At 39.8% G+C, this 26,335-nt stretch overlaps 1 protein-coding gene across 4 annotated transcripts in view; it reads left to right on the top strand.

Moving 5' to 3' along the window:
- Esr1 (estrogen receptor 1) overlaps positions 1 to 26,335 on the top strand; it is a 387,036-nt gene that overhangs the window by 333,382 nt on the left and 27,319 nt on the right. For all 4 annotated transcript variants that reach the window (XM_071612909.1, XM_071612910.1, XM_071612908.1 and 1 more), the window contains exon 7: positions 10,449 to 10,582. In XM_071612909.1, the coding sequence (XP_071469010.1) occupies positions 10,449 to 10,582 (134 nt within the window). The remainder of the gene's footprint in view (positions 1 to 10,448; positions 10,583 to 26,335) is intronic.

Here is a 26,335-nt window from a genome sequence, read left to right as displayed (position 1 = left end):
TCGACACCTCCTCTTGGCCTTGCAATGCCCTCCTCCCATGCTGTTCTGCTCCCCCAGTGCCCCTCTCGGTGTCTTTGCAGGCTCATCTTCCTCTTAGGCTGTATTCCCCCGTGGTGCTCTCTCTCCTCTCCGTCCATGCCCTTGACATTCCCCCCTGGCAGCTCCCAAAGCTGATCCCAAAGTTTCCCTGAGTTCCAGATCCATTCTCCACCATCTAGTTAGATATCCCGCTCCCTTCTCAAGCTTCTCTTCCACATGGGGCTCCGTTTCCCCCTCTCATAGTATAGTGCAATATCATGACTTCCTCCTTTCTATCATTAACCATGACTTTCTTTCTTTTGAAAACTATCTGCCACTCTAATTATTGTAAGCTCCTTCTGAGTTTGCACATTCCTGTCTATTCATCACTACATTCTTACCAACCCACTGGGTGTGGGCACATATTGAGCACAGTAGTGGCCAATAAGTTCATGAAATATACAACAGCGATATATGATAGGGGTCAACAAAGTAGGAACACAGGACAGATGCAGCCTGCTATTGTTTTTGTAAGTGAAGTCTTATTAGAGCACATGCTATATGCTCTACTTATGCATGTTAGTCATGTGCATTGAGCATACGTTTTTGACATCTGCTTTGATGCTAAGACATCAGAGCTGAGGAAATGCAACAGAGACTCGATGACCCCAAAAGCCTGAAATATTTACTTTCTGGCCTTTTAGAGAAACAGCTTGCTGACACTGATAAAAGAGATAGTCCAACAACACCCAGGAAAAGTATAAAACCCAAGGGAGAAAAGGGAAGGGAATGGTGGGCTCTCAGGGAAGTCTTCCTAGAGCCTGTCTGAGCCTTAGAAGCTGGGAAGGAGTTCTCCAAGGGCAGGAGGGGTGGGGGGGTAGTCCAAGCAGGCAGCACAAGCAGTGCCCGGGGAAGCCTGCGTTTGTTCTGCAGAGCTGTGCAGCTCACAGGCGAGGCCGGGAGTGAGACATGGACTTACAGAGAAAGGGGCCAGGGCCAGAAATCCCAGGCAATGCCAGGGAGCTTCAGCCTGATCCAATCTTGGGCTCCAGTGGCTTTTACAGATGCTTCGGGTGTCCTGAATGCCATGCCTCAGTCTACCTTTCCATATTCTCTGCAAATACTGACACTTCCATTTCTTAAAACAACTGAGGGAAAACTATTTTTAATGTAGATTTACTGTGCTGACACTATAGCTTCTAACTCTGGAGTTAGAAAAAAGCACTCTCTTCCTCCTGTGATGACACTGAATCTGTTCTCGCCTGTTTCCATGACTCTCTTCTCTCTTTCCCTCAGGTCCCCGCTTGAGCCCACTACCTCTTCTGTTTGACCTTCAGACCTTCTGCATCTCGGCTCCTCCTCTGTCGCCACATCTCTGACTGTTGCCCTCTTGGTTGGCTCCACGCTTTTGTCTGTCATGCTAGAGACGCTGCTGTCCCCCAACTTCTTCTGCTCTGCCTGTTTCTCCTTGGGCTCTATCTCCCCCACCCTCCTTCTTCCCTGCTGTCCTCCTCCTCCTTCCTCTTCCTCTCAACCTCTGTTTTCCCTAATGAGTGCAGTCTATTCAGATATCTCCAAAAACCTCAGTTTCTGGATATGTCCCTGCTCTCCTAAGGGCTGTGGAAGGTGGCATAACATTTTTGAAAATCATTTTAGCCATACTTAGTAAGACGTTAAACGTTTCTATTCTTTGACTGACATCACGTATGTAAGGATTTTTTTTTTTTCTGTACACTTTGGCAAGTGTAGGAAACACATATATAAGAATAATTGTACATTTTTTGTAGCTAAAAGTTGGAAATAGTATAGACACTAATCATCATAGGAGCATTTATATAACTGTGACTACAGTGGAAAACTGGGCTGGGCACCCTTTCCAAAAATGTGTATATTCTCATGTGCTGATTTGAATAGATGCCCCCTATGGCAAGTGGGAAAAACTATTCTGCACTGATGTATATAGCCTGTTCTCTCTCCCAGGTTTCAGATATATATCTTTAATTTATTTTACATCTTTAATCTTCTGCTTGGCATCTCTAGTTACACAGTTCTATGAATTTTCAAGTTCAATAATTTTTTTAGGAGAGGTTGTTCTCATAAATTAAAGACCTCTGACTTTCCCTCTTTCTGCTCATTTCTCTATTTCTTTTATAGTTTTTCAGTTCATCCTGGCATATAATTTCAGAGGACTCTTTAGACCCTTTTTTGTCTGTCCAGCACTGTGGACTATTCACCAAGTGGGTCTGCTTTTCCTTTGAGGGGATTTTCTAACTCTCTCTTCTTGTTCACCGCTGTGGTGGCTCTTGCCCCATCCCACCCCCAACGTCTCCTTCAGACTTCTCTCCTCCCTCCCTTCTTCTCCTTTGTGCACTGTTGCCAAATTAATCAGAACAAAGTGCTTATGGTACCTGATCCCGACACCCACTGATAAGCCCTCTTCTTCCCACCATCATTTTGTGACTCTTCTATTAACCACTCTTCACTCTCTGACTAAGCCCCCTTTGCAAGTTTCTCTCCTTAGAAATAGCCAGCTCAGCCTGCTCCATGGCCCCACCTCCACTTCTCCCACCTCGGGGCCTAGACCTTCCTTCCTCCTCACTCACACAACCCCTGGAGACCCATGTCAAATGCTGCATCTTCTTTTGTGCTTTTACTAATCACACCATTGGAAATGATTCAAATCTCTAAAGCAAGGTGCTATCAAAGTCCATTCCCCCCCTTTTTTTTTTTGCACCACTGGCACTTGAACCCAGATCTCACGAGTGCGTGTTAAGCAAGTGCTTTATACTGAGCTACATCCCCAGCCCTGGAATTCCATATCTTATCCCCCCTGGTCATACAGTACCCATGTCTACAGAAGATCGGTGCACTTTTGCATCCCATGTGTTGCTGTGTGTTGAGAGTATGTTGGAACAGGGAGGAATTATCTCTAAAATTTTAATAAAAGTTTATTTCTTATTCAAAACATTTTTTTCAGAGTAGGTATATCTCTTGCTAGGTGAACCTCTCGTTAAGGGACCCAGAATCCTTCTAGTCTGTACCCCTGTCCCTCACTAGGTCCTTGAAGGGCTCCTGATTCAGGTGGTGGGTGGAGGTCTGGGGAAGCACCTGTGTTTCTTTACAACTTCATCACAGAGGAGATGTCAGCAGTGTCTGCTTACTTTCCATTGGCCAGAGCCCAGTCATATGTCCACTCTTAACCAGGAGGGAATTCAAGAGAACAAGGAAAAGTGCTTTGGGGAACACGGCTGTCATCGTTGTCATCACAGCCTTCACTTCTGGTTGCCAAATATCTATTTGTCCCACACAAAGAACACACTTAGTACCACCCCAGGGAGAGGATCCCATCACATCTACCCATAGAGTCAGCTCAAGGATTTCTCAATGATGTACTGTCCTCTCTGTCAAGGACGGATGTGGCTTCCCCTGGTTTGGCAGCCTCACCCACAAGATGTACTCGATGCCCCATGATCAAGCAAGGGCAAATGTACTGTGATCCAAACTTCTTTACAGAGAAATGGAAGAAGGGAAGACTCAGTATCACTCTTTCATAGGAGCTAGGACATTCTGGTGGGCAGACTCATGGTGGCTTCTACTCTCCTGAGCTGGAAAGTTCTTTAATTAGTCCCTAATTTTGCTCTCTGGGAGCAAAGTGCTCTAATTTTCTCCTACCCTGATGGGAGGGTCTTCTGTTCCATCATTCACTTACTGGGAGGTTTTTCTTCCCATTGTTCCCCTGTGGTCGCATCTGAAGTGGGCAATGGTGGGCTCTCCAGTGGTCATAGCACTTTCTGCCCACGGACCCTTGAGGCTTAAGGATCGGAGGCTCAGAACAATAAAAAGCTGTTTTTCAGTCAAAACCTGTAATTTCTTTGGTAGGACACTTGTCTCCACAATCTAGGAGGCTTCAGTTTACATGCCTCTTCTCAGTTCCAACCACTTGTAACCACTCCCAAAGTACTTTGCTAGAGACAGTTCTCAAATCCGATTATTCTTTATTTTATTATTGTTGTTTATGCTTTAATTGACAAATAAGATTTGTATATGTTTATGGTGTACAACATGATGTTTTGAAATATATACATATTCTAAACAAAAGGATTGCATCACATAAGCATCTTTTATTTGTGGTGAGATAAAATCCATTCTCTGGGCAATCGTTACACATATGATGCAACGCATGCTATTAGCTGTAGTACTATGTTGCCCAGAAGAACTCTTAAACTTAGTTCTCCTCTCAGTGATGGTTTGTATCCTTTGACCAACATCCCCCATGCCAAACCCCCTTCCCTTCCCAGCCTCTGGTAACCATTCCTCTCTCTGCTTCTGTGAGATGGACACGTTTTGATTCCACACATATGTGAGACCATATTGCATTTGTCTTTCTGTACTTCAGGTTCATCCATATCATTGAAAAATGAATTTTCTTCTTTTTCAAGGCTAAGCAGTATTCCATTATATGTACATACCACATTTTCTACATCTGTTCGTCCACTGATAGACACTTAGGTGGATTCCATTTTTTTGCAATTATGAATAATGTTTCAAGGACATAGGAGTGCAATATCTCTTCGACATACTGATTTGGTTTCCTTTGGACACGTTGCTAGATCATGTGATAATTCTATTTTCAAAATTTTGAAGAACCTCTGTGCTATTTTCCAAAGTGGCTGCACCAACTTACATTTCTACCAATAGGGTGCAAGGGCTCCATATTTCCCACATTCTCACCAACAAGTTTGATATTCTCATTGGCTTCTTAGTCTTTGGGCCTTTCCCTTATGATTTGTGTGTGACTCCTTTGAGGTTTTTTGAATGATGTGCTTGGATGGGAGGTAATACCCTTTTGGAGTTATTCTTTTCCATGAGACTATGTTGTAGTCATCCTTTGATATCTTTAGGAGATTGGTTCCAGGACCCCTGAGGATACCCAGATCTGTGGAGACTCAAGTCCCATATATAAAATTAGCACATGAAATATATATACCCTTCCATGAAGTTTAAATCATCTCTAGACTACGTATTATACCTAATGTAAGTGCTGTGCCAATTGTTGCTATACTTCATTTTTCAGGAAATGATGACAAGGAAAAATGTTCTTGCTCAGTACTTGTTCAGTAGAGGTGCAGCCATGGTAGGTCTAACCATATAGTGCATGAAGCACCACAGGATGCAGAATGCGTAGATATGAGAGTCTAGATGTACTCTGTAAACTGAGGAGCCTTCCTGGGCCTTTCCTACCCAAGACCCTTTTCGGTTTCATCTCTTAATATTTTTTGGCCAGAAATAGTTGGTTTTTCCAAATCTGTAAGACCATCTACCTTTTTTTTTTTCCCTTCAGTTTCTGCTTGAGCTCACCTCTTTCTGGTAATGCCTTACTGATGGCAGCCACAGTACCCACTGCAGTCTGACTCTTTCTGCCCACTTCTCTGGGTACTTGGTCTGCCTTCCAAGTTATTGCAGATGTTTTATGATGTTGTAGCAGGGTTCCCTAGCTTGCTACAGTATCCATTTCCTTACTACCCGGCACTGAGGAAGTAAACATTTAAACATTTTTTTATAACATTATTTCCACTTCTGGCACCCATCTCTCTCTTCTCCATGATCTAACTGCTATATCACAATCATCATGCCCCAATGGCTTCTTTACTTTTTAAATTCAACTTACATTCCAATATGGGTGATTCTGTCTCTCCTTTCATTCAGAAACAAGTAGTGAAATAAAGTAACAGATTCATGGTCATATATTTCCTAAGTAGTGATATCAAGATTTGAACCCATATAGGCTCTGGGATACAGAGCCTAAATCACTTGTTAAAAATTGCATCTTTTAAGATATATTGCTTACAATTTGCCATTTTCAGTTCTTCTTTCTATGCGTCAGAGTTGTATATGCAAACCTCATGATCCTACAAATATTTTTGAGGTCAAGTTCTTCAAATATGACTGATCTTACCACGATTGATTTTATACAGTATCTTATTTGTAACTGTTTTCTAACCATATTGTGCTATTTTTCATTGAATCTCCTATGCTGATCTGGGTTTTCTTGGTTTCTATTTCTCTAATTCCTTACATACAAGAGAGGCTGATGGGTAACATTACAGTTTGTAAAGCATATTTTGAAGATTTGATTTGATTATTAGACATCTTTATTTCCTTCCCATGGGGAAGAAGAGGAACTTGAAGATTCTGAAAAACAGGATTTCACTTTTATAGAGAAGTATCAAGACCTGCTCTGAGCTCTTTCAAGCCCTGTTCCTTCTCTCATTACTTAAGTGACAATGGGCTGCATTTGAAGAGGGTCAGTGGCAGAACAAGGTTCCCCACAAGGGGATTTCGAGGTGTTCTGAAAAGCTGCCTGATATAATCGGCGAAGGAGTTAGTCATGGCAGGCTGTCACGTCTCACAGTGGGAGTCATGGGCTGGTCGGCTTGGTAAACTTGCTTTTGATCTATGATTCCTTTAAAATACATGTTGTTTTTTCCACACCCTGTGTGTTTCTCAGCCTCAGGAGCACCTCCATGGATTTACACTAATCTTGTCTTACAGTAATGTTACCTCCAGATTTTCAGCACCGCCCTCCCCTTTCTGATGCTGTGGATACATTCACTTCTTCAAAAAAACTGAGTTAAATGCTCTTTGAAGTTGGTGCAGGATATTTTGACGGGGCTCTGACCTCAACCAACAGTGAGAGTTTCTTTGCACCAGACAGAAGACAAGTGCCTGTCTTAGAGTGCCTGTCTCAGACTCATGCACCAGAATGTGAAGCACCTATATTCACGTGAAAGAGAGACTCCAGGGACCTCCTCTCATGCCCTGTGATTGCCACTCAATGCATGCTCTCTCCACATCCCTAAAGGACATACACACACACTCAAGGGGAGAAGTGAACTGAGAATTGGGGGTATGCCCCATCTCTGAGGACACAGTCTATAGCTTCTAATGAATACTGCAGTGTCAGCATTATGTCTGCAGATAATAATTGCTAGTGGGGATAAGCAGGATATTCAGAGAAAAGAGAGTGCAGAAAAATCCACCTTTGCTGGAAGAGTTAAGAACGATTCAGGCATTTTCCTTCATCAGAAAATGTGGGAGACTGTTGAAAAAGGACGAGAAGAAAGGAAAATTGTTCAGACTCTACTTTCTCGGTTTCTGAACTGAACTTTTGCTCGCAGCAGGTGAAGGCAGGCTTCCTCCCACACCAAGACTTCCTCCCTGCTGGTGTGCAGTCTGCTAAGTAAACAGAGACTTTATACTGAGAAAGGAACATTTCTCTATTTTGGCTATGAGTTGTTATTTTTAAAGCTTCATCTTCCAAACATTTTCCCTTATCCTTGTTTATTTTTTCACTGGAAAGAAAATGTACCTCATTTGCAAAATTCAGCTAGATGACAAGGAAAACCCACTCCTAGGATGCCCTCTCCACTTAAGGCCAAGGGCCCCTTTGGAGAGACCACTATCTCATCCTCACTTTGAGCAATATGGCTTTTAAAATTTCCCCTGTACGTCCAGATTTCCATGGTCAACATGAAATGCACACAGCACTCGTATTCTAGATGCTTCTCCCTTGACAGACACTCATCTCTCTATTCATCAATATATATGTAACTAATACTTAAATATCATCCCTGCCAAATGCCACATAGCATTCTAAATATTTCACATTAAAAACACTTACTAAACTGTGTCGAACATACCGTGGCAAATGCTTCCATATTGACACAGATGAAATTGGTGGAGACTGACATTAGATGCAGAGATTCTTTCTGGACCTTTTCTGTGGATGGCATCTCATGTCATTGCACCTATGCTCCCAGTTTTCACCTCTTCATTTAAGATTCCCATTGCTTTCTTCTCTATGCCCTAATGTGGAGCACAGGACTGGTATATAATAGATCCTCATAATTTTGAATTAAAGAAAGGAAGACAAAGAAAACCTTTTTGTTAGGATTCTTCCTTCTAGTATGTAGGCAGTGTGGTTTGATAGGAAAGTTTAGAGTCCTAATTCCACTACTTGGACAACAGGAAAAATAACACTCTGGAAATGAATATCAAGAGTCCCTAGTCTATCTCAAGCCAGTGGTTTGTTCCAAAATGGTGTTGAGGACACCAACTTGCTACCTGAAAAAAAGTGTTAAGCTGAATCTTATCTTAAGACCACACCAAAACAAATCCCACAAGAGGGTAGGTAGCACAGCTATGTGAATACACCCAAATCCACTGCATTGTATTCTTTCAATGGGTGAATTATATAGCATGTGGGTATCTCTTAATAAAGTCATTATAAAAAATGAATACATTCCAGAAAATCAGAAATTTAAACATAAAAGCATAGAATGTTACTGAAAGGAAACATAAGATTTATGTGTTATTGGAATGGGGACTGACCTTATCCAGCAAGACATAGTATTCTAGAGCCATAAATGAAAAGTTTGATAAATCTGATCCTGCAATAATTAAATCATTTTAGGAAGAAAACACCAGAAACAAAATTAAAAAAAAAAAAAGATGACAAACCATGGGAAAACCATATTAGAAATATGTATGACATGGCACTAATTACTATCATATATAAATATCTCTTAAGAATCAAGGTGGAAGGCTGGGGATGTGGCTCAAGCAGTAGTGCGCTCGCCTGGCATGCGTGCGGCCTGGGTTTGATCCTCAGCACCACATACAAAGATGTTGTGTCCGCCGAAAATTAAAAAATAAATATTAAAAAATTTCTTTCTCTCTCTCTCTCTAAAAAAAAAAAGAAATCAAGGTGAAAATGACCAATAACCCAACTGAAAATTGTGGGCAAAGTACTACAGCAGGCAATTCAGAGGAAATTCTCATGTCAACATAGTTTCCTATGGAACTGGAGGTGTACCTTAGTGGTAGACCACATGTTTAGCTCTGGGTTCAATAGCCAGAATAAGGGGGAAAAATTATTCTACCAATAGCTTATTGGTACAAGCTCTTTGAAACCAATGTTTTAACTATCATGAATAAAAATATATTATGTCTTTTGTTCTAGCGATTCTAACTCTAATAATGTATTCTGTAGCTATCTATATGTGTCCAAGGGCATAAACATAGGATTATCATTTTGTGAAATGTTTGTAACAGCACAATACTTAGAATCAAGCTAAATATCAACTAAAAAAGAGGTGGATAAATAAATTGTCATATACCACTTAAGAATGTTCTGGTCAACAATGGACCACATGTATAATGCTGTGTTACCATAAGGTTATATTGCTTAGTGACATTGTGGCCATCTTAGTTTATCTAAACTCTATGATGATCATACAGTGACAGAATTGTCTAACAGCACATTTCTCAGAGTGTGTCCCCATCATTATGTGACAAATGATTGTATAGCATTCTGTTCAGTGATAACTGTTCAGTTGTTAAACTTGGTTAATAAAGAACTCCAAGATCTATTAATCAAAGACAAAATGAAGTCCTGAATTATGTTTCTGCTCATGTTTAAATGTCATGTGTTTTACAAATGACTGAATATGCACAGACTCTTTTAACTTATTCCTGTGTTTTAAAATTTTCAAACATATCATGCCCTCAAATGAATGGATTCCTTCCATATATAGTATCTCTTTATTTCTGAAACAACCCCACGGATAGGATATGGCCATGTGCATTTTTAAATATTACGTCTCATGACCTTTTGAATTTGCTTATTTAATAGTTGCAGCCACTAAGGTGAAATCCTTGACGCCAAGTTTCTGTTGGAAGGGGAGAAGGCCTGAATTTCTTTTGATGGTATAGGAGAAGCTTCATCAGCTACACAGGCCTACCTCATCACCTACAGCCACCACTCTATGTTCTTTCCTGCTGCTCTCTTTCTGTGTAGGACTTTCTTCTAGTTATGCATTCACATACTTACTTGAGGAAATCCTACATTCTCTTATGGTTAACTCAAATGTCACTTCCTAGGTACATTCTTCCCCACAGTCCTTTATAACACCAATGATCCAGCCCAGACTCACACCATAGTAAACTTCTTGGCACATTGGTATATTACTTGAAGGTCACGAGCATCTTGAGGGCAAACCCTCCCCTTTTATTCTCATAACTACTACAATATCTAGAATACAGTAACAGAGCAATAAACTGTATTAGAAAAAAAAATTGCCTGAATCTTAATTATTTTCAGTTACTATAGATTGAAGAACTCCACATTTAATGTCGTAGATTTGGCAACTAAACACCTTTTCTAGGAATTTGAAGTGAAGATGTTTATTGATGGAAAAATCTTTGCTTGTCTTGCCTTCTGGAATTCAAATGAATGTCCATGTTCCATTAAGAGGATGGGCTGCAGGTTTTTATTACAGATTTGGAGTCGGTAGCTTTTTATAAATGTAATTTGGGGTTTTGCAGAAACTTTCTTGTCCTTTAATGCTTCTAAAAATTTGTTTTTGTAGGAATCAGGGTAAATGTGTAGAGGGCATGGTGGAGATCTTTGACATGTTGCTGGCTACGTCGACCCGGTTCCGTATGATGAATCTGCAGGGAGAGGAATTTGTGTGCCTCAAATCTATCATTTTGCTTAATTCTGGTGAGTTGATGACATGTGAGAACTTAATGCTGGATTATTGGAAGAAATATCTGTTTGTACTTTTTAGCAAGATATGATCTACCCACTCCAAGGTCATGATGTCATAAATGGAAAGACATTATGCATGTTTAAAAATAACCCATCATCATTGTAAGTTTCTTGGGAAGCTAGAACAATGTTAGTCAAATATTAAAAGTGAAAATGATAACGGACAATCAAATGGCCTTTTGGTTGAAACATGCGCATCCTTTCTCAGAGTTAGGGATTTAAAAAATTAAAAATGGTGGATGTAGGTAATATATATTCATTGAGAGTTATGCATGTCAGAAGTAAGCAGACCAAGAGGCACTAATAAGAAGTTGTGATCTGTAGGCTGGGGGGATTGCAACTCAATGGTACAGTGTGTGCTTAGCATGTGCAAAGCTCTGGGTTCCAACCCCAGGAACCCTAAGAAGAAAAATTATGACTATTTCCAACTCCAGGTAATAAAGACAGTTATTTGAGACAGATCATGTTTCTGGTTAAAATGGATTAAATTAGCTTAAATAAACCAGCTACTAAAACTGAGCATCATGGAATGCAGCAGCAAGAGCATTTTTCACCTGCCCATGAAGTCTACTCTTGCTGTCCCGTCCTATTTATGTACTTGAGAAAGCTTAGCTGAGAGTAGCAATGGTTTGGCTTTGCTTTTCTGTTTTTCTACAGTGAGGCTGGCCGTGGCATGGAGTCACCACAGGCCACCCAGATGGAAAAGATGGCTCAGCCTGAATTAACACGCTTACTCCTCCCAGCCCCCTTCATGTGTGGGTCAAGAACTAGGTCTATAGCCTCAGGGACTGGAAGCCCTCAATTGAATGCCACTTGCTCAGTGGATACCTTGAGTGGGGACTGAACGCCCCCAGCCCTACTTTGTGCCTCCTACGTCATTCTTAGGGTGAAATCATAGTTATTTTGAAGCCTCAGGTCCAATTTAGTTCCTTACACCATTACCTCTCACAGTCCGTTTGATCAAATAACAGCACTTCCTTGTCTTTCTTGTCTCTCCCTGAGGAATGCCAATCCCATCCCATCTCCCCAAACAATTTTCCACTTCTCTGGCCCCCCAGTGCTAGCAACTCACTGCTTAATGATTCCCACAGTAATCATGCTCACTTATCAACTAAAAAATGGAAATCGGTACTATCACAGGAGGCAAGGACTGCGTTACAGAGTGAAGTTCCCTGGAAGATACTGTGGTCTGTTCGGAGGAAGTGATTACCACCCCATTCAAGTTTCGGGTCTCACTCACAAGCATTGTGCCTATTCATTTGAGTCATTTGTCCTGTACATTGAAGGGTGCAGATCCCACAATGGCTCTTTATTGGATGAGAGTTCTGGGAGCAGTGCCACTCGGCTGCACAGTGCCAGGTCCTGAACCTGCTCCTCCTTTGGTGGAGGGCTGGCACACACGCAGAGCTTTCATGTGGGAAATCTGCTAACTTCAGGGAAAGCGGGCCTAACAAGTGTTGGGACTTATTTCCCTCTTTAACCAGGAAAGAGGCTGGGTGTGGTGGTGCACACCTGCTATCCCAACTCCTCAGGAGGCTGAGGCAGGAGGAGTACAAGTTTGAGACTAGCCCAGGCAACTTAGTCTATGGCTCAAAACAAAACATAAAAGGGCTGGGAGTGTAGCTCAGAGGTAGAGTGCTTGCCTAGCGTGTGTGAGGCCATACATTCTGTCCCCAGCACTGAAAAATAAAACCCAAAATTCATAATCAGGGAAGGATACCCCAGACAGGAAGTGGCATTACTCAGAGTTGTAGAATCAACACCTGTGATTTATCTGCTCTTAGTAATGAAAAAATACCTCCTTCGGATCCAGATAGCCTTTTCCTGAATTTTGATTGTTTCTGTTCCTAGGACAGTGTGGGTTTTATTATTTTTTTAAACATTTGGTAAAAAAAAGAAAAAAAAGTCATAATATTACCACCAAAACATTAGATTCATAGACCAAGGATTTTTAAAATCCATGGAGAAAAACTTTCAGTTATAACCCAGGGAGAAAAACGTTCAGCCTTCACTGGAACGTTTTTACTCAAAGACTGGCCCTAGAACCTCAATACTGAATTTTTCATGGCAGGATTTGGCCCTTTCCATCTGACTCCTTGTCATGCAAGTTTTATACCCTGTCCTTGTTCCTTCATTTCTTAGTATCCTCTGTGTGCTTGCTGGCTCTTGAAGGGCTGGAACACTGTTTTGGAAATACGAGGCCCTATAATGTTGATAGAATTTATAGTTTTCTTTTTCATGAGATAACAGTGCAGCAGCTTGGCAGCTTGTCTTTCCCATCAAGGACGGTGCTGCTGGCTCAAGGGAGCAGGAACAGAGCAGAAAGTAGTCTCTCAACCCTGTCACAAGTGAAACCACTCTTCTCAACACAAAAGTGAGCTGTTTTGGAAAAGCAGACACAGCTCCTGGTGTCTCATATTGTCCCCATCAAAGCAGAATCAAAGTGGACAGCCTCTGAAACACAATGGTATGTTATTGGGAGCCTTTTTCTGAGTAAAGAAAGCAACCTGTCATTGGAAGAATACCACCATCAATGGTTCCCCGTGCACACACACAATGGAGGGGAAAGATTTTTCTAAAAACCTAACTAGTTCATGGTTTTGTTCGGGTAACATCTTACCTATCATGAGACAAATTACAAAGCTACTCTGATTCCAAGAGCCTCTGACAGAAGCCACACTGGAAGTGTTCAGAAAACCTGAATTAGAAGATAGCTTCCTAGGCCTGGGCAGCAAATCCCCAGCATACGGAGGAGCCTAAGGTTTTGTGTCATGGGCCTGTCAAAAGTCTGACAAGGCCGTGTTCACGTTGGCCCTGATTTTGGAGCAGAGACACAAGGAGAATTGAAGGGTTACTGTGAGGACCTGCCAGGAACATCTTCCTGGAATTCTCTAAAGGCCAGAAATTCACAGCAGCTTGGGAGAAGATATCAATCACGATTCTCGCCTCATTTAGAATAACTTATTGTTTTGCTTGCAAAAGACTGGAATCATACATCGGGCAAGCACTGTTTTTCTGCACTGAAGGACAAAGGCAATCCTGGTTAAACCAAAGATGCTGTAACAGAATCTGTACCAGCTTCAAGACTTCAAAGAACTAGCTGGGCTGAACTCAGGAGGAGGGTGAATAAGAACAGAGCAGATGAGCTCAGGGCACAGCCACTTAAGGAGCAGGAGTAGAGGAAGGTTGGGGTGTTGGAGCTGGGAGAGGAGACTGAGGAGGCAGCCCTGTGCCTATCCACGGTCTTCCTTCCACCCAGGTGACTTCCCATCTTCCCCAGGAGCGATCAGATATTTTGCTTTCTTCTAGACCTAGTTCAGATCCCTTCTTACTTGGGAAATCTTTCTAGTGCTCAGTTCATAATGCATCTTCTTTCTCTAGTCTGTGTCAATACTGAAAAATTTACCATTTAATTAATCGGGTAATTTCATTTCTTTAATCAATAATTTCATTCACTTATTCAACAATCCAATGCTTAGTGAATCCCCACTGTGATCTTTGTGCCAAATATACCAAAATGAATATCACAGTTTTATGACTTTTCTTTTTCTTTCAGCTTTTCACTTTAACCTATTCTCTGGTTCTGTGTGCATGTATTTCCTAATTCTTGCATGAACTATTCATACCATTTTTGTATTCCTCATGGTCTTTAGATTGTCAACATATATTGCACCATTCAGTCGTTTAATAGATGCTTATTTGCTGAACATGGCCTGGAGAACCTTGAAAGTCCTTATTTTTTTCCCCAGCATTTTCCTACCATTCTGAAATATATCATTCTTTTTTGGAGGATTAAGCTCCAGATAATATCGAATAATTAAGAGGAAAAAGTGATGTCCCTATGCTGCTGCTGTGGGTAAGGAAGAAATGCTGTGGAAAATGTATAAAGCAGTTCTTGGGACATAGTGTCCTCAGTTAGGAGTTGCGTCCTCATTGCCCATGAGAACCTGGCCTACACGGAGTGGATTACTGTATTTTTGCAATGCAATGAAATATTGTAGTTGAAAGGCTTATGAAAGAAATGCAGGAACCTGGAGGTAAAGTAGTAGAGGCTGTGAGGGTTACCCTGAAGCTTTAAACAACTGTGCTAATTAATTATGTTTAGAAAAAGTTAGAGTGAGATTTATCTTAAGAGTAATAACTGATTGTGATTGAACTTTAGTGTTGAAAGCTTAATGAAGCTATGGGCCTCAGTGCAGAATCACCACAGCTCATTCACCATCCATCCTGTCTTCTCTTAACTTTCAGAATCCACACCCAGTCAGAACTCCACCTTTTTAAAAAGCCTTTTTCATAACTCAGAAAAATCCATGTATCCAAGTTTTATATGCATATATCTATAATCTCTAATGAAAGTTTGCTTTGTTTGGTCTGAAATTTAATTTAATAATTATTTCCTCCCTTTCTGGAACACTTTTTGATCACAATTCTACATATTTATTCTGAAGAGCCTCATTCACTTTGCTCCTTGGAAACATTATCCAGCTCGAGCCTGGAGAGCTGGTCTCAGATTCCTGATTCTAGCTCCTGGGTGTTCGTCTCTCTGTAGGGCCTTTTTCTTCTCCTGGCCCACAAACCAACTCCCGCCACCCGGAAGTCCTCTCCATGTGCTGCTGGTTCCCCAAAACACCATTAACAGGACATCTTGTCCTGGAAGGCCTTACCTGAACTGACCTTTGGACAATATTTCTCTTTCAGTTAATGGAATAATGAGGGATGAGAGCCAAAGTCCACAGACTCTTAAAAACTGAAGGTGAAATGTAAGGGAAAACAGAATGCTAGAAAGGATATGGCAGGATTTCTAAAGTGTGTACCCTAGTGAAGCAAGGGAATGTTGAACAGGAGCAGATATAGTGGACATAAACTTAAAACTGTTAGACTATTTTGACTGTGTACCTGGCCACCATGGTGTCCTGAAGTCAAGCACGTGATGTTGAACTCATGGCATTCAAGCGCCTTTTCTGTCTTCATCAGTAGCCACACTCTGGTCAAGGAAGCATTTCTTTCACAATTTATTATTATTATTATTATTATTATTATTATTATTATTATACCAGGGATTGACCCCAGGGTTCTTAACCACTGAGCCATATCCCCAGCCCCGTTTTATATTTTATTTAGAGACAGGGTTTCTCTGAGTAGCGTAGGGCCTCACTAAATTGCTGAGGTTGGCTCTGAACTCTCAATTCTCCTTTCTCAACCTCTCAAGCCGCTGGAATTACAGGCATGAGCCACCTCACTCAGCTCTCCCACAATTAAATTTAACAAGTTCTATCACAAAGAATATTCCAGCTCTCCAGACCTGGATCATTTGCACTTGTTCTGTGTTATTAGACAGTCACTCAGAGCATTTATGTTTTTAAGTTTAGAAGTAATACAGTAATTCAGAGGGTCCCTATATTTAGATGAAAGAACATTTTTTTAAACATGTTGACTGTAAACATTGAGGATCATTGATTCTCAACAATTAAAGGTTTCTGAGGAAGAAGCGTTGGAAATCACAAATGGGCACATTGCCAAGGATGCCCATTGTTGTTCCATTGAAAAAGATTTGATTATATTATCTCTGTGTTCTCTGTAATGCCAAGCTTCCTCTCCAGGGAGCCTGCTTATTGTCATTATTTTGAAATGAGTGGCACTTCACAGTTATTAAGTGGTTCATTGTCTCCTCTCTGGCTGACTGGATTGTGCAGGCAGCAACTCAACTTTTGGAGCCTTCACCTATTACCAAATTCCAGTGTGGCTTTAAATAAGCCTCATGGCCACCTCCTGAAAATGTGACATCGCATGATCTTTGTCATCAGAGAGGACTGGAACTCAATACAAAGGATGCCACCACTTACTTGAAGGGGTAGTAATAGAGGCCCTTTGATAAGTTACTTCCCTGAAGCCAGTGTGTAAAACAGTCCCGAGTGACACTCACTCAGCTGTTGTGACAATTGAGAGCCTGGCCACACAGTCCATGTGGCATCTTACACTTGCTTGCAGCATGTGGGAGATGCCCATGAATGCAAGAGTGTTTAATCCCAGGTCTCCAAATACAAATACCCTGGCTCTGGGCTCCATGAAATAAATTACTCTGCTTTTCTCAGCAGATAATAAGTGAATTCCTCCAGAAAATTCTGAGGCAGGATTTCACTTCTCATTTGGAATGAAAAGCTCAGTCTCAGAAGAAGGATGCCCTTGAGATGGGGTAGGTTTGGTCCTTCAAAGTTCTCCTGGAGGGTCTGAGAACTGGGAACCAACCAAGTGCCTGTAGCCTGGGGAAACCTAAGGAGTGCTATGATTTGAATATGGTGTTGATACCGCTGGTAATTGGCGATGAGTCCTGCTTCCTCACATGTTGAAGTATAACATCAGAGAAGCATGCTGAGGAAAGCATATAAAGCCGGGTTTATTTTAAAAGGGCTACTACAGTCTTCTCCAGGGAAGGACAAGTGGGGCATAGGTGCTATCCTGGTATCCCAAGAAGTGAGGGTGTTCTGCCTGTTGTATATATCCTAGACTTTCTTTGTTCTCCTGCTCTCTTCCCCCTTATCTCTGTCCTTCCTGCATACGTGACTAGGCCCAGGAGATACTCTGGTGGGATGGCCAAAAGGGAGAAGCAGATGGACTTGGGGAAGGGCCAAATGGAGTGATCCAGGCAGGAAGCAGCCCAGGAGGACACATTAATTAACAACTTCTACAACTCCTTGTAGGCGGGGACAATTCTCGGGACAGGTTATCTTAGCAAATATCATTTTACAATGTTACAGGTTCCATGGAGCAAGGGCAGGTTATCTTGTTAAGCGTAGAGGAAGGGCTCTGAAGGCATTAACACTTCAATCCTTCAGGGGCAGTTTCCAACTTCCCAGACCCAAATTGTCCTCCCTTCTCTCATCGGACCCAATTTACCTATTTACCCAATTTGCTTGTCTTTGATTCTAGCTTCATTCCCCCATCCAATTTTAGGAGCTCCTTACTGTTGTAATGAAATGGGACCTCTCTGGCTGCTTGGAGCTGAGAGGGGGTGGCGTGGAGTGGGACAAGCAGTTAGGAGTTACCTTTTAGAAATTGGGCTGGTTGAGAAGTCCGTGGTAAAAGTCTGGTTGTAAAGAACAGGTTGTAGGGTCACCTGGGGATGGGTGATTCTATGAGATAGAAACAAAAATATATGAATACTGAAATGAGATTAACACAAAATGAGTGTTGCAGCATCTGGAACATGTCAATGAATATCATGAAGTTGCTTTAGAAATCAATAATCTCTCACCAGGAGGTACAAGAGCTAAGAAGTTGTCCCCTATAACAAGGCCAGACACGACAAGGCCTTTATTTGGGAATATAAATCTTTAACATTGCCAGAGTTATCAGGAATGTAAACACAATACTTAACTTTTAATATCACAGATGTCCATCTTCATAAGATGTAGGTAAGCTATTTAATGTCAGCTGATTTTTGGAAAAGATGATTTTATTGGTATGATGACCTCTGTGTTTAGTAGAGATCTCTTTTTTTCTGTTACTTAAGGCTAGATAACCATGCTAGCAAACACTGATTAAGCCTACCTGTGTAGGAGGTTAGGAAGAGCTCTAGGCCTTAAACTTACAAAAAAATCCTGGCTTTGGCAGGTTCTCTTGATAGTTATCAGGCATTCCTGCCTGAAAATCTCTCTTTTGTAGCCTCCAGTCTTATTTATTCTTAGGGGCTAACACAAGTGTATATCTTAAGTTACATTTAACCATTGCTTTTTTTTTTTTAATGCCCAGGAGTGGTTGTGTTTTGGTTTTAACTATTTCTGCTAGATATTTAAGATCAAGCTGGTCAAATTGATCTTATTCCTATCTGTTGTTAAAAGTCAGCAGAGTTCCTACAGGGTCACTCATGGGGGAGCTTGAGAGCAGCTTCTTACCTCGGCTAATGACATTTGCCCTAAGATGGGTTGAGGTCTCATTGACCATGTGGCTTCCCTTGGAAGCATCAGGGATGTCTCCCTTCTCCAATGACCCCCTCTTCATAGCAAGTGCACTGATTGGATTTTCCTTCTCCAGTGGTCTCATTAATCTCACTGACGGGGAGACCATGTGTCCCAGAGTTGCAAAGCTCTTTAGAAAGTTACCTGTTCCCTGGTTTAGGCTAACTGAGATGGCAAGAGCCAAATATTGGTTTTCTTGGTTCTTTCAATTTAACTTTAATTTTTAAGTCTTGATTTTAAATATCTAGTAGGCCAGTTTCATTAGTCTTAAAATGAGAGTATTTTGCTTTAACTTTAAGGTTTATAACTTCACAGTCATTTACCCCTTTTATTTAATTGGGGTCTGCATTATCCTGTGGGTGATGGTTTATTATCTTAAATTAACCCAGGTTGTGTGATCTTGAAACAGTATGTCTGCAAAGCATTAATAGGTAATAATTATAGAGTTTACAAGGAAAATACAAAATGGAATTAACAAGAGTAAAAAACACAATTAATTTGTGCAACAGTTATCTTGAATTTTGGCTGATTTATTCATTATATTCTGTTTGAGATCACAATAATCTTTATATCAAAAATCAATCTTTTGAACACAATTTTAAATGAACTGAAGTCTGGCCTACTTTGGAAATATTTGAACATGCAGTAAGGTTGGAGGCAGAGCCTTATTTCAGTAAGGCAGGGCTCCTCAAAAATCTTAAGTGTTCTAGTTCTGAAGCTGATCTTTGCCTCTTTCTTAAATATCATTTTACAAACGTTACATATTATTTCTTGCGTCTATATGAATGTTAGCTAACATAATATGATATTACATGTAAAAATGAATTAAAGAAAGGCTAAGAGAACTTTTAACCTTCTTTTTGTAGAAGTGGCAAAATGGTTTTATATTTTACAATATTAACCTTTGAATAGATCAGACTTTCATTATCTTTTAAAAATACATTTAAATTTTATCCCAGTGTAAAAAAGTAACATAAAATTGTATGTATGTGTGTGTGTACACACACACACACATACACACATATATGTAAATTAAAAGGGTTCTTTTGTATATAGCATTATGCCGATTGGGACTTAACTTTTAGCATATATGTATATATATCTTATTGATAACAGGTCTAGTTATCGAACATGATATAAATAAATTCCCAATAAAATTTGTTATCTTTATAAGTCTAAAATTAAAATTACTAGACAACTTTAGTTCAGAGAACACCAGCTTGATAAAAATGTTATTTTAAACCTTCTACCTTAAAGACATGTATACCTGGAATATAGGAATACATTTAATATACAAAGAAGAGTAACAGCACCACCATTACATTGATGTTTTTATATTAATCGAGTTTAGCTCTTAAATAAAAATCTAGACTCTGTAATATAATCTAATACTCCAAAATAACCATTGTTGTTTAATCACAGTTATATAAAATTTAATTCCTTCAAGACTAGTTGTTCTAAAGAATAAAACTTAACAGAAACAACATTAGTAAATTAATATTTTAAGAAATCCTTGCCATTTTAGCACATAGATTAAACTTTGGTTTACATCAGTACATTAACATTTGACCTTAGGAAAAAATCCCGAATTGATTGTTCCACATATATATATAAAACCAACTTAGTTACACACAAACTTGTTGAAATTTTCCCTTTACTTACACAGACATTCTTATCACTTACTTAGACCCACATGTTGTTTATTTCATTACACAAAGACTTTCTTACCCAGAGGCATTTTCTTTTTCCTTTTACTAAGTATATTTTTTATATCTAGAACCTTCTAATTTCTCTTTCCTATCCATTGATCCTTCTTTTTATTTACATTCTGAAACAACCCTTGTTAATTTCTGAATTTAGATAAATTACTCCATTTTACTAAGATGAGATATTTTATATATATTAAAGTTATAGGACTTTAATTGAAGTGTAGTTGAACCTTTTGAGGTCCTTTGTGTATAGGATTATACCTGTTGGGACTTAATTTTTAGTAACCTTGTCTTTAGTTATGACACAAAGCAATTAAAAACCCTTTATTTACCAATCAAAACACCAATAATGTTTAAGTATGTTTCCCTATGGAACTTAGAGAGTTAAGATTACTTGATGTTATATTTAACAGTTAGCATTTTAACTTTGTAAATTAATCAGATGTCTCTAAGAAACACATTTATGAGTAATCCTATACATATCAAATTTATTTATCTCATTGTAAAAACCAAGATATCAGACAAGTGTATTGAACAGTATTTGCCATCTCTTCCTGGTTGAAGAAAAGTCCTAGAAACAATGGATGTTAGACATTTTATAGACATTGACATTTTATTAATTCTTTGACCACCTAGAGAGACTTGTGAGTTAAGTAATTTTAAAGACATTTTACCTTTATTTGTTTACCCAATTTAAATTGACCCTTTTTAAATCACATGAATTAAAGGTATTTGAATTCATTTTTTAATTTTGATTTGTGAGTGCTCATTATCTATATATCAATTTTAATATTATGTACATGATATATGGATGCTCACATACATAGACAGACAACATGATACACCACTGTGCACACATACGAAAGCAAAGACCTTGTAGCTTTTTGTAGGTGAATCTCCATTGCAATGTTTCAGATATGTTTCAAAAGACTCTATAGTTGAATAAAAAATAGGAGTAATCACAAAAACATTAACCTAGGTGTGTAGGATCAAAATCATGAGCTCAAAAAAAAAAAAAAAAAAAAAAAAAAAGAAAGAAAGAATCTAAGAACAGGCTCCTAGAAAAAAATGACATGGCTGTTAATTATTTTAGTAAAGCATTATATAATTTTTGCTCAGACTAGCATGAGTTCAGGCAAAAGACACTTCTTTTTCCCCCTTGGGTTTTAGATTAGTTTCCTACTGAGCCTGCAAGCTTCTTCCATTTACATTTCAATGTAAGCCCTTCCAGGAGATCTGGAAGGAGATGAGGGAAATTGCTGTTCTGAGCAGAAATCTCATGCTTAGGCATTTTAACCAATTTTTTTTTTCTAGTTGGTCATCTGACAGGTTTGGACATCAAAAATCATGATACTTTTGTATATACGGTATGTTCACACCAATTCATGTCTTTATACATGTATTTTTTACATTACAATTCTTATTACACATATATATCACAATTTTTCATATCTCTGTTTGTATAAAAAGTAGGTTGACATCCAATTCGTGTCTTCATACATGTACTTTAGATAATGATGTCCATCACATTCCACCATCCTTGCTAATCCCCTGCCTCCTCTCTTTCCCTCCCACCTCCTCTTCCTTTATATACAAAGATATGAAAAATTGTGCTTTATATGTGTAATAAGAATTATAATGCATTGCACTGTCATATATTTAAAAAAATAAAATCAATTAAATAAAAAAGAGTGGGGTAGGGATGTAACATCTATCTATCTCAGTGGTCAAGGACTCTTGGATTCAATCCTCAGTAACAAAAAAAAAAAATGGGAAAAAATAAAATAGAGAAGGTTTATTTTGGAAAAAAAAAAAGAAAAAGAAAATCATGATACCTTATTTCCATTACTTTTGAGGATGAACCTACTATGTTAAGCTCCTTACTGAGCTATACCATTGACTGTTAAGCAAGTCCATTCTTTTGTGTGATCACTCCCAGGGCTATTTCTTCTCTCAGTGACAAACAGGTTAAATTTTATCCAAGTACATGTATGAAAACACAAATTGGTGTGAATATACTTTGTAAACAACCAGAGATATGAAAAAATGTGCTCTATATGTGTAATAAGAATTATAATGCATTCCACTGTCATATATAAATTTTTAAAAATTAATTAAAAAATTATTTTCTTCAGTAGGTAAACTAAGGACTGAGGATAGGGGCTTAGAGTAAGGCCCCTTTTTAATGCCTTAAAGGTCTTGATATGTTCTGGTTCCCACATCAGGGTATTTGCTCTTTGGTGTAGGGTTTCTTTAAAGAGGCTGTAAAGAGGCTTAGCTAATTGCCCATAACCAGGAATTCAAAGCAGGCAGTATTCAATTATCTTAAGAAGCCTCTGAGTTGCCTTACTGTTTCAGGTAGAGGATATTGTCCTGTGGGGGTTATCTTCCTGTCCTAGCTTGCCTGTTCCTTAAACGGCTGTGATCCTAAGTATTGAACTTATTGTTGGCATAATTGAGCTTTCTTTCTTTCTTTTTTTTTTTTTTTTTTAAGATTTTATAATCCTTATCAGCTAATGTAATGGCCTTTTGTTTTTTTCCTGAGTGGTGGCACATTAAAAAAAAGGATGTCAGCTACATATTGGAGAACAATTACAGATGTTTTATCTCTGAATTCTGATAAGTACTTAGCTAGAGTTAATCCAAACAGGTGAAGGCTATCTTTAAATCCTTGATGCAACACTGTCTAGGTTAATTGAGAGTCACTATTTGGTTCCTCAAAAGCAAACAGATATTGTGGTTGAGAGTCTAGGAGTATACAGAAAATGGCATCTTGTAAATCTAACACAGTAATCCAAGCAGCATCAGCTAGAATCTCAGATAACAGAGTATATGGATTAGGAACTATAGGGTGGAGGGGAATGACTTCTTCATTAGTTATTCGGCACTAGGCCCCATTCCCCATTTGGCTTTTGAACACCCAAAATGGGTGTGTTATATCGGCTGCTGTAGGACATTAGAAGTATCTGCCAATTAAGCTTCTGAATGATCTTTAATTAAACCCCCCACACACTTTTTTTTTGTCTTTATGCTCCCTTTCTTTTTTTCCTTTCTGATCTCTATTATAAAAAAACAGAAGTTGCAAGCTTGAGGACATCATCTAAGAATCGATCAGGGCCATATGCCCATTTTTGTAATTTCCTCCAAATTTCTGGGACCAACTGAATGATAAATTTATCCTCTTAAAAGTAAGTGGACCTCTATGGATTCAAGATCCAGGGTGTTTTTTTTTTTTTCCTTTTAATTGTCTCCCTTTATCTTTTCATGAAAATAGCAGGACTTTCCTGAGAGCTTTATGTAATAATTTCCCAGGCATCCTGATCATCATTTGGATCCCAGTTAGAATCATTTCTGGGAACTGCCTGTGCTCTAGATGATAATTAGGTTTGTTCCTAGTTTGTGCTGCTGGGACTTAGGTAAGATGTAGGTCACCCCCAAATTGTTCAGCTGCTTTTAGGGTGGCTTCCTTCTTAAAGTTTGGTTAAAAAATAGCATAATATCTTTCCAGGTGAGGTCAGACACCTGGCATAAGTTCTGAAACATCTCAATATATTTATCTGGATCCTCTGAAAATCTCCCTAATTTTATTCTTATCTGTTTTAAGTTGAGGGGGTTACCTTGATTTTTCTCCCTTAGTAGGTAATTCCTTAAGGCTTTCTCCTCTCGTGGCAAAGATTATTGAGGGCAGGCCTGGCAACATAAGAAAATGAGGCACTTTTCCTGATCATCTTGATTTCCCAGTATGCAGGCTAGTGGTGGACCTGCACACTGTCAAGAGTGAAGTTACTATCTTAACACTTGCTATGGGTCCCTAAGCTTAAGCTTCACTATGGCCCAGAAAACCCATCTCTCATCACCTAGCTTTCCCAAAGTTATTTATGGCCTCCTTTGTCGAAGTGCTAGGGTCCCAGTTTGCCCTATCCCAGAGATCCTTGGAGGATTCAAACTTAAGGGCATTACTGCTTTCCTCCCTGACACTATAAAACTCCTGATTATGAAAAAACCCTGAAAAAAAAGAAGGACATTGTACATTTCTTTGCCTATTTTTTTTGCCCTGTAGACTAAAGGACTCGCTGGAGAATAAGGGAACATCTACTGGTTGTTAGGTGCATAACGCCCTATTTTAAACCAATCCCGGAGTTTATTGGAGGGATTGGTTTAAAATAGAATGCCTCCCTCCTGCAGATTTTTTTTTTTAATATATTGAGCACATTTGAGCAGAGGAACAGTAATGGGGAGATTTTAACTGGCTAGTGAAGGCTAGGTATGCAAACAATGGGGACATTGGTATTTTCTTACTAACAGTTTTCAGCTTAATCTGAATTGATAGTGTCTGACCAGGGAAGGAAAGCACCCTGGAGGGGTGGTATTGGGAGAAGGGTACAGAGAGTATTGTATAGGCCACATGGAGGCTAGTTGTAACAGACCCTTTCCCTCACTGCCACTTATGGACCTATCATCCTAGATACCCCTTAGGGCAGTGAGGAGTGGAATCTGGAGAAGGAACCTTTGGAATTTACCCAAGAGTGGTCTGGGCCAGAATTCCTCAGTAGTTCCAAGCTCCTTCATCTGCCTCCACGCATCCGAGGTAGACCAAGACTAGAGATGCTGTGCACTTATGCCCATTACTCTCCAGGCCTGGACAGAAAAGTAGGAAGTGGCTTCGGTCTGCACAGAACAAGTGATTGGGAGCTGCCTAGGCCAGTAAATCTTTCCCCAAGTCTTGAAGAATGGTGGTTGCACTAACAGCATATAAGTAGCCAACAGGTGCCCCCATTATCATTCTCCACAAAGAAAAAGACAGAAAGATGCACCTCAAAAACAGATGTGGGGTGCGTGAAGAGGAGCTTACTTTGGTGTAGATCTTGGTGGGACCTCCAAATATGATACAGCCAATTATCACTGAGTGCTGCTTCCAAATATACTGAAGTATAACATTAGAGAAGCATGCTCTGGAAAGCATATAAAGCAGGATTTATTTAAAAAGGGATAATACAGGCTTTTTTAGGGAGGGACAAGGGGGCCCTACCTGCTATCCTGGTATCCCCAGAAATGAGGGTGTTCTGCCTGTGTTATATATCCTAGACTTTCTTTGTTCTCCTACTCTCTTCTCCCTTATCTCTCTCCTTTCTGCATATGTGATAAGGCCCAGGAGATGCTCTGGTGGGATGGCCAAAAGGGAGAAGCAGATGGACTGGGGAAGGGCCAAATGGAGTGATCCAGGCAGGAAGCAGCCCAGGACACATTAATTAACAACTTTTACAACTCCCAGTAGGCAGGGACAATTCCTGGGACATGGTACCTTAGCCACAGGGGCAGGTTATCCTGACAAGGGTGGAGGAAGATCTCTATCTCTGAAGACATTGACATTTCAATCTCTCAGGGGCAGTTTCCAACTCCCCAGACCCAAACTGGCCTCCATTTTCTCAGTTCAACCCAATTTATCTATTTACACTGACTTTAATTCTGTAATGACTGACTGTAATTCTGGTTTTAGTGTGTCACCACTAAAAGACACACTGAAGTTTAACCCCTATTGTGAAGCATGAAGAAAATGGAACTTAAGCCAACAATAGAGGTGGAGGTAGGGCCTTTGGGAGGTGACTGGGGTTATATAAGGTCAGGTGGAGCCCCCATGATTGAACTTCAGAGGCTCTGATAATACACACACATGTGCACACACACTGCCTGTCTCTTGCTGTCCAATGCCTCTGGATTCTGCCAGCAGTAAGGCCTGGACCCTCCCCTGTGAACCAAACTGTAAGCCAATGTATGCCTCTTTTCTTTATAACTTACCCCGTCTGTGCCATTGTGATATTAGCATCAGAAAGTGAATGAAGACAGAAAATTAGTACCAAGAAATGGGACTGTTATTAGTAACAAGTTCTTGAATATGTGGAAGCAGCATTGGAAGTGTAAGGGTATGGATGAAGGCTGGAGGGTTTTGGAAGAAAATACTAGAAAAAGCCTCAAATGTTATGAGTGGAACATTATCGGTAATTCTAGCAAGGGCTCAGAAGACAGGCGACTAGGAAACTAGT

Source organism: Marmota flaviventris, chromosome 6 (genome assembly GCF_047511675.1).
Source record: "Marmota flaviventris isolate mMarFla1 chromosome 6, mMarFla1.hap1, whole genome shotgun sequence".
In the NCBI taxonomy this organism is placed as follows: domain Eukaryota; kingdom Metazoa; phylum Chordata; class Mammalia; order Rodentia; family Sciuridae; genus Marmota; species Marmota flaviventris.
Note: the sequence above shows the minus strand (reverse complement) of the source record. Positions and strands in the feature narration are given on the sequence as shown.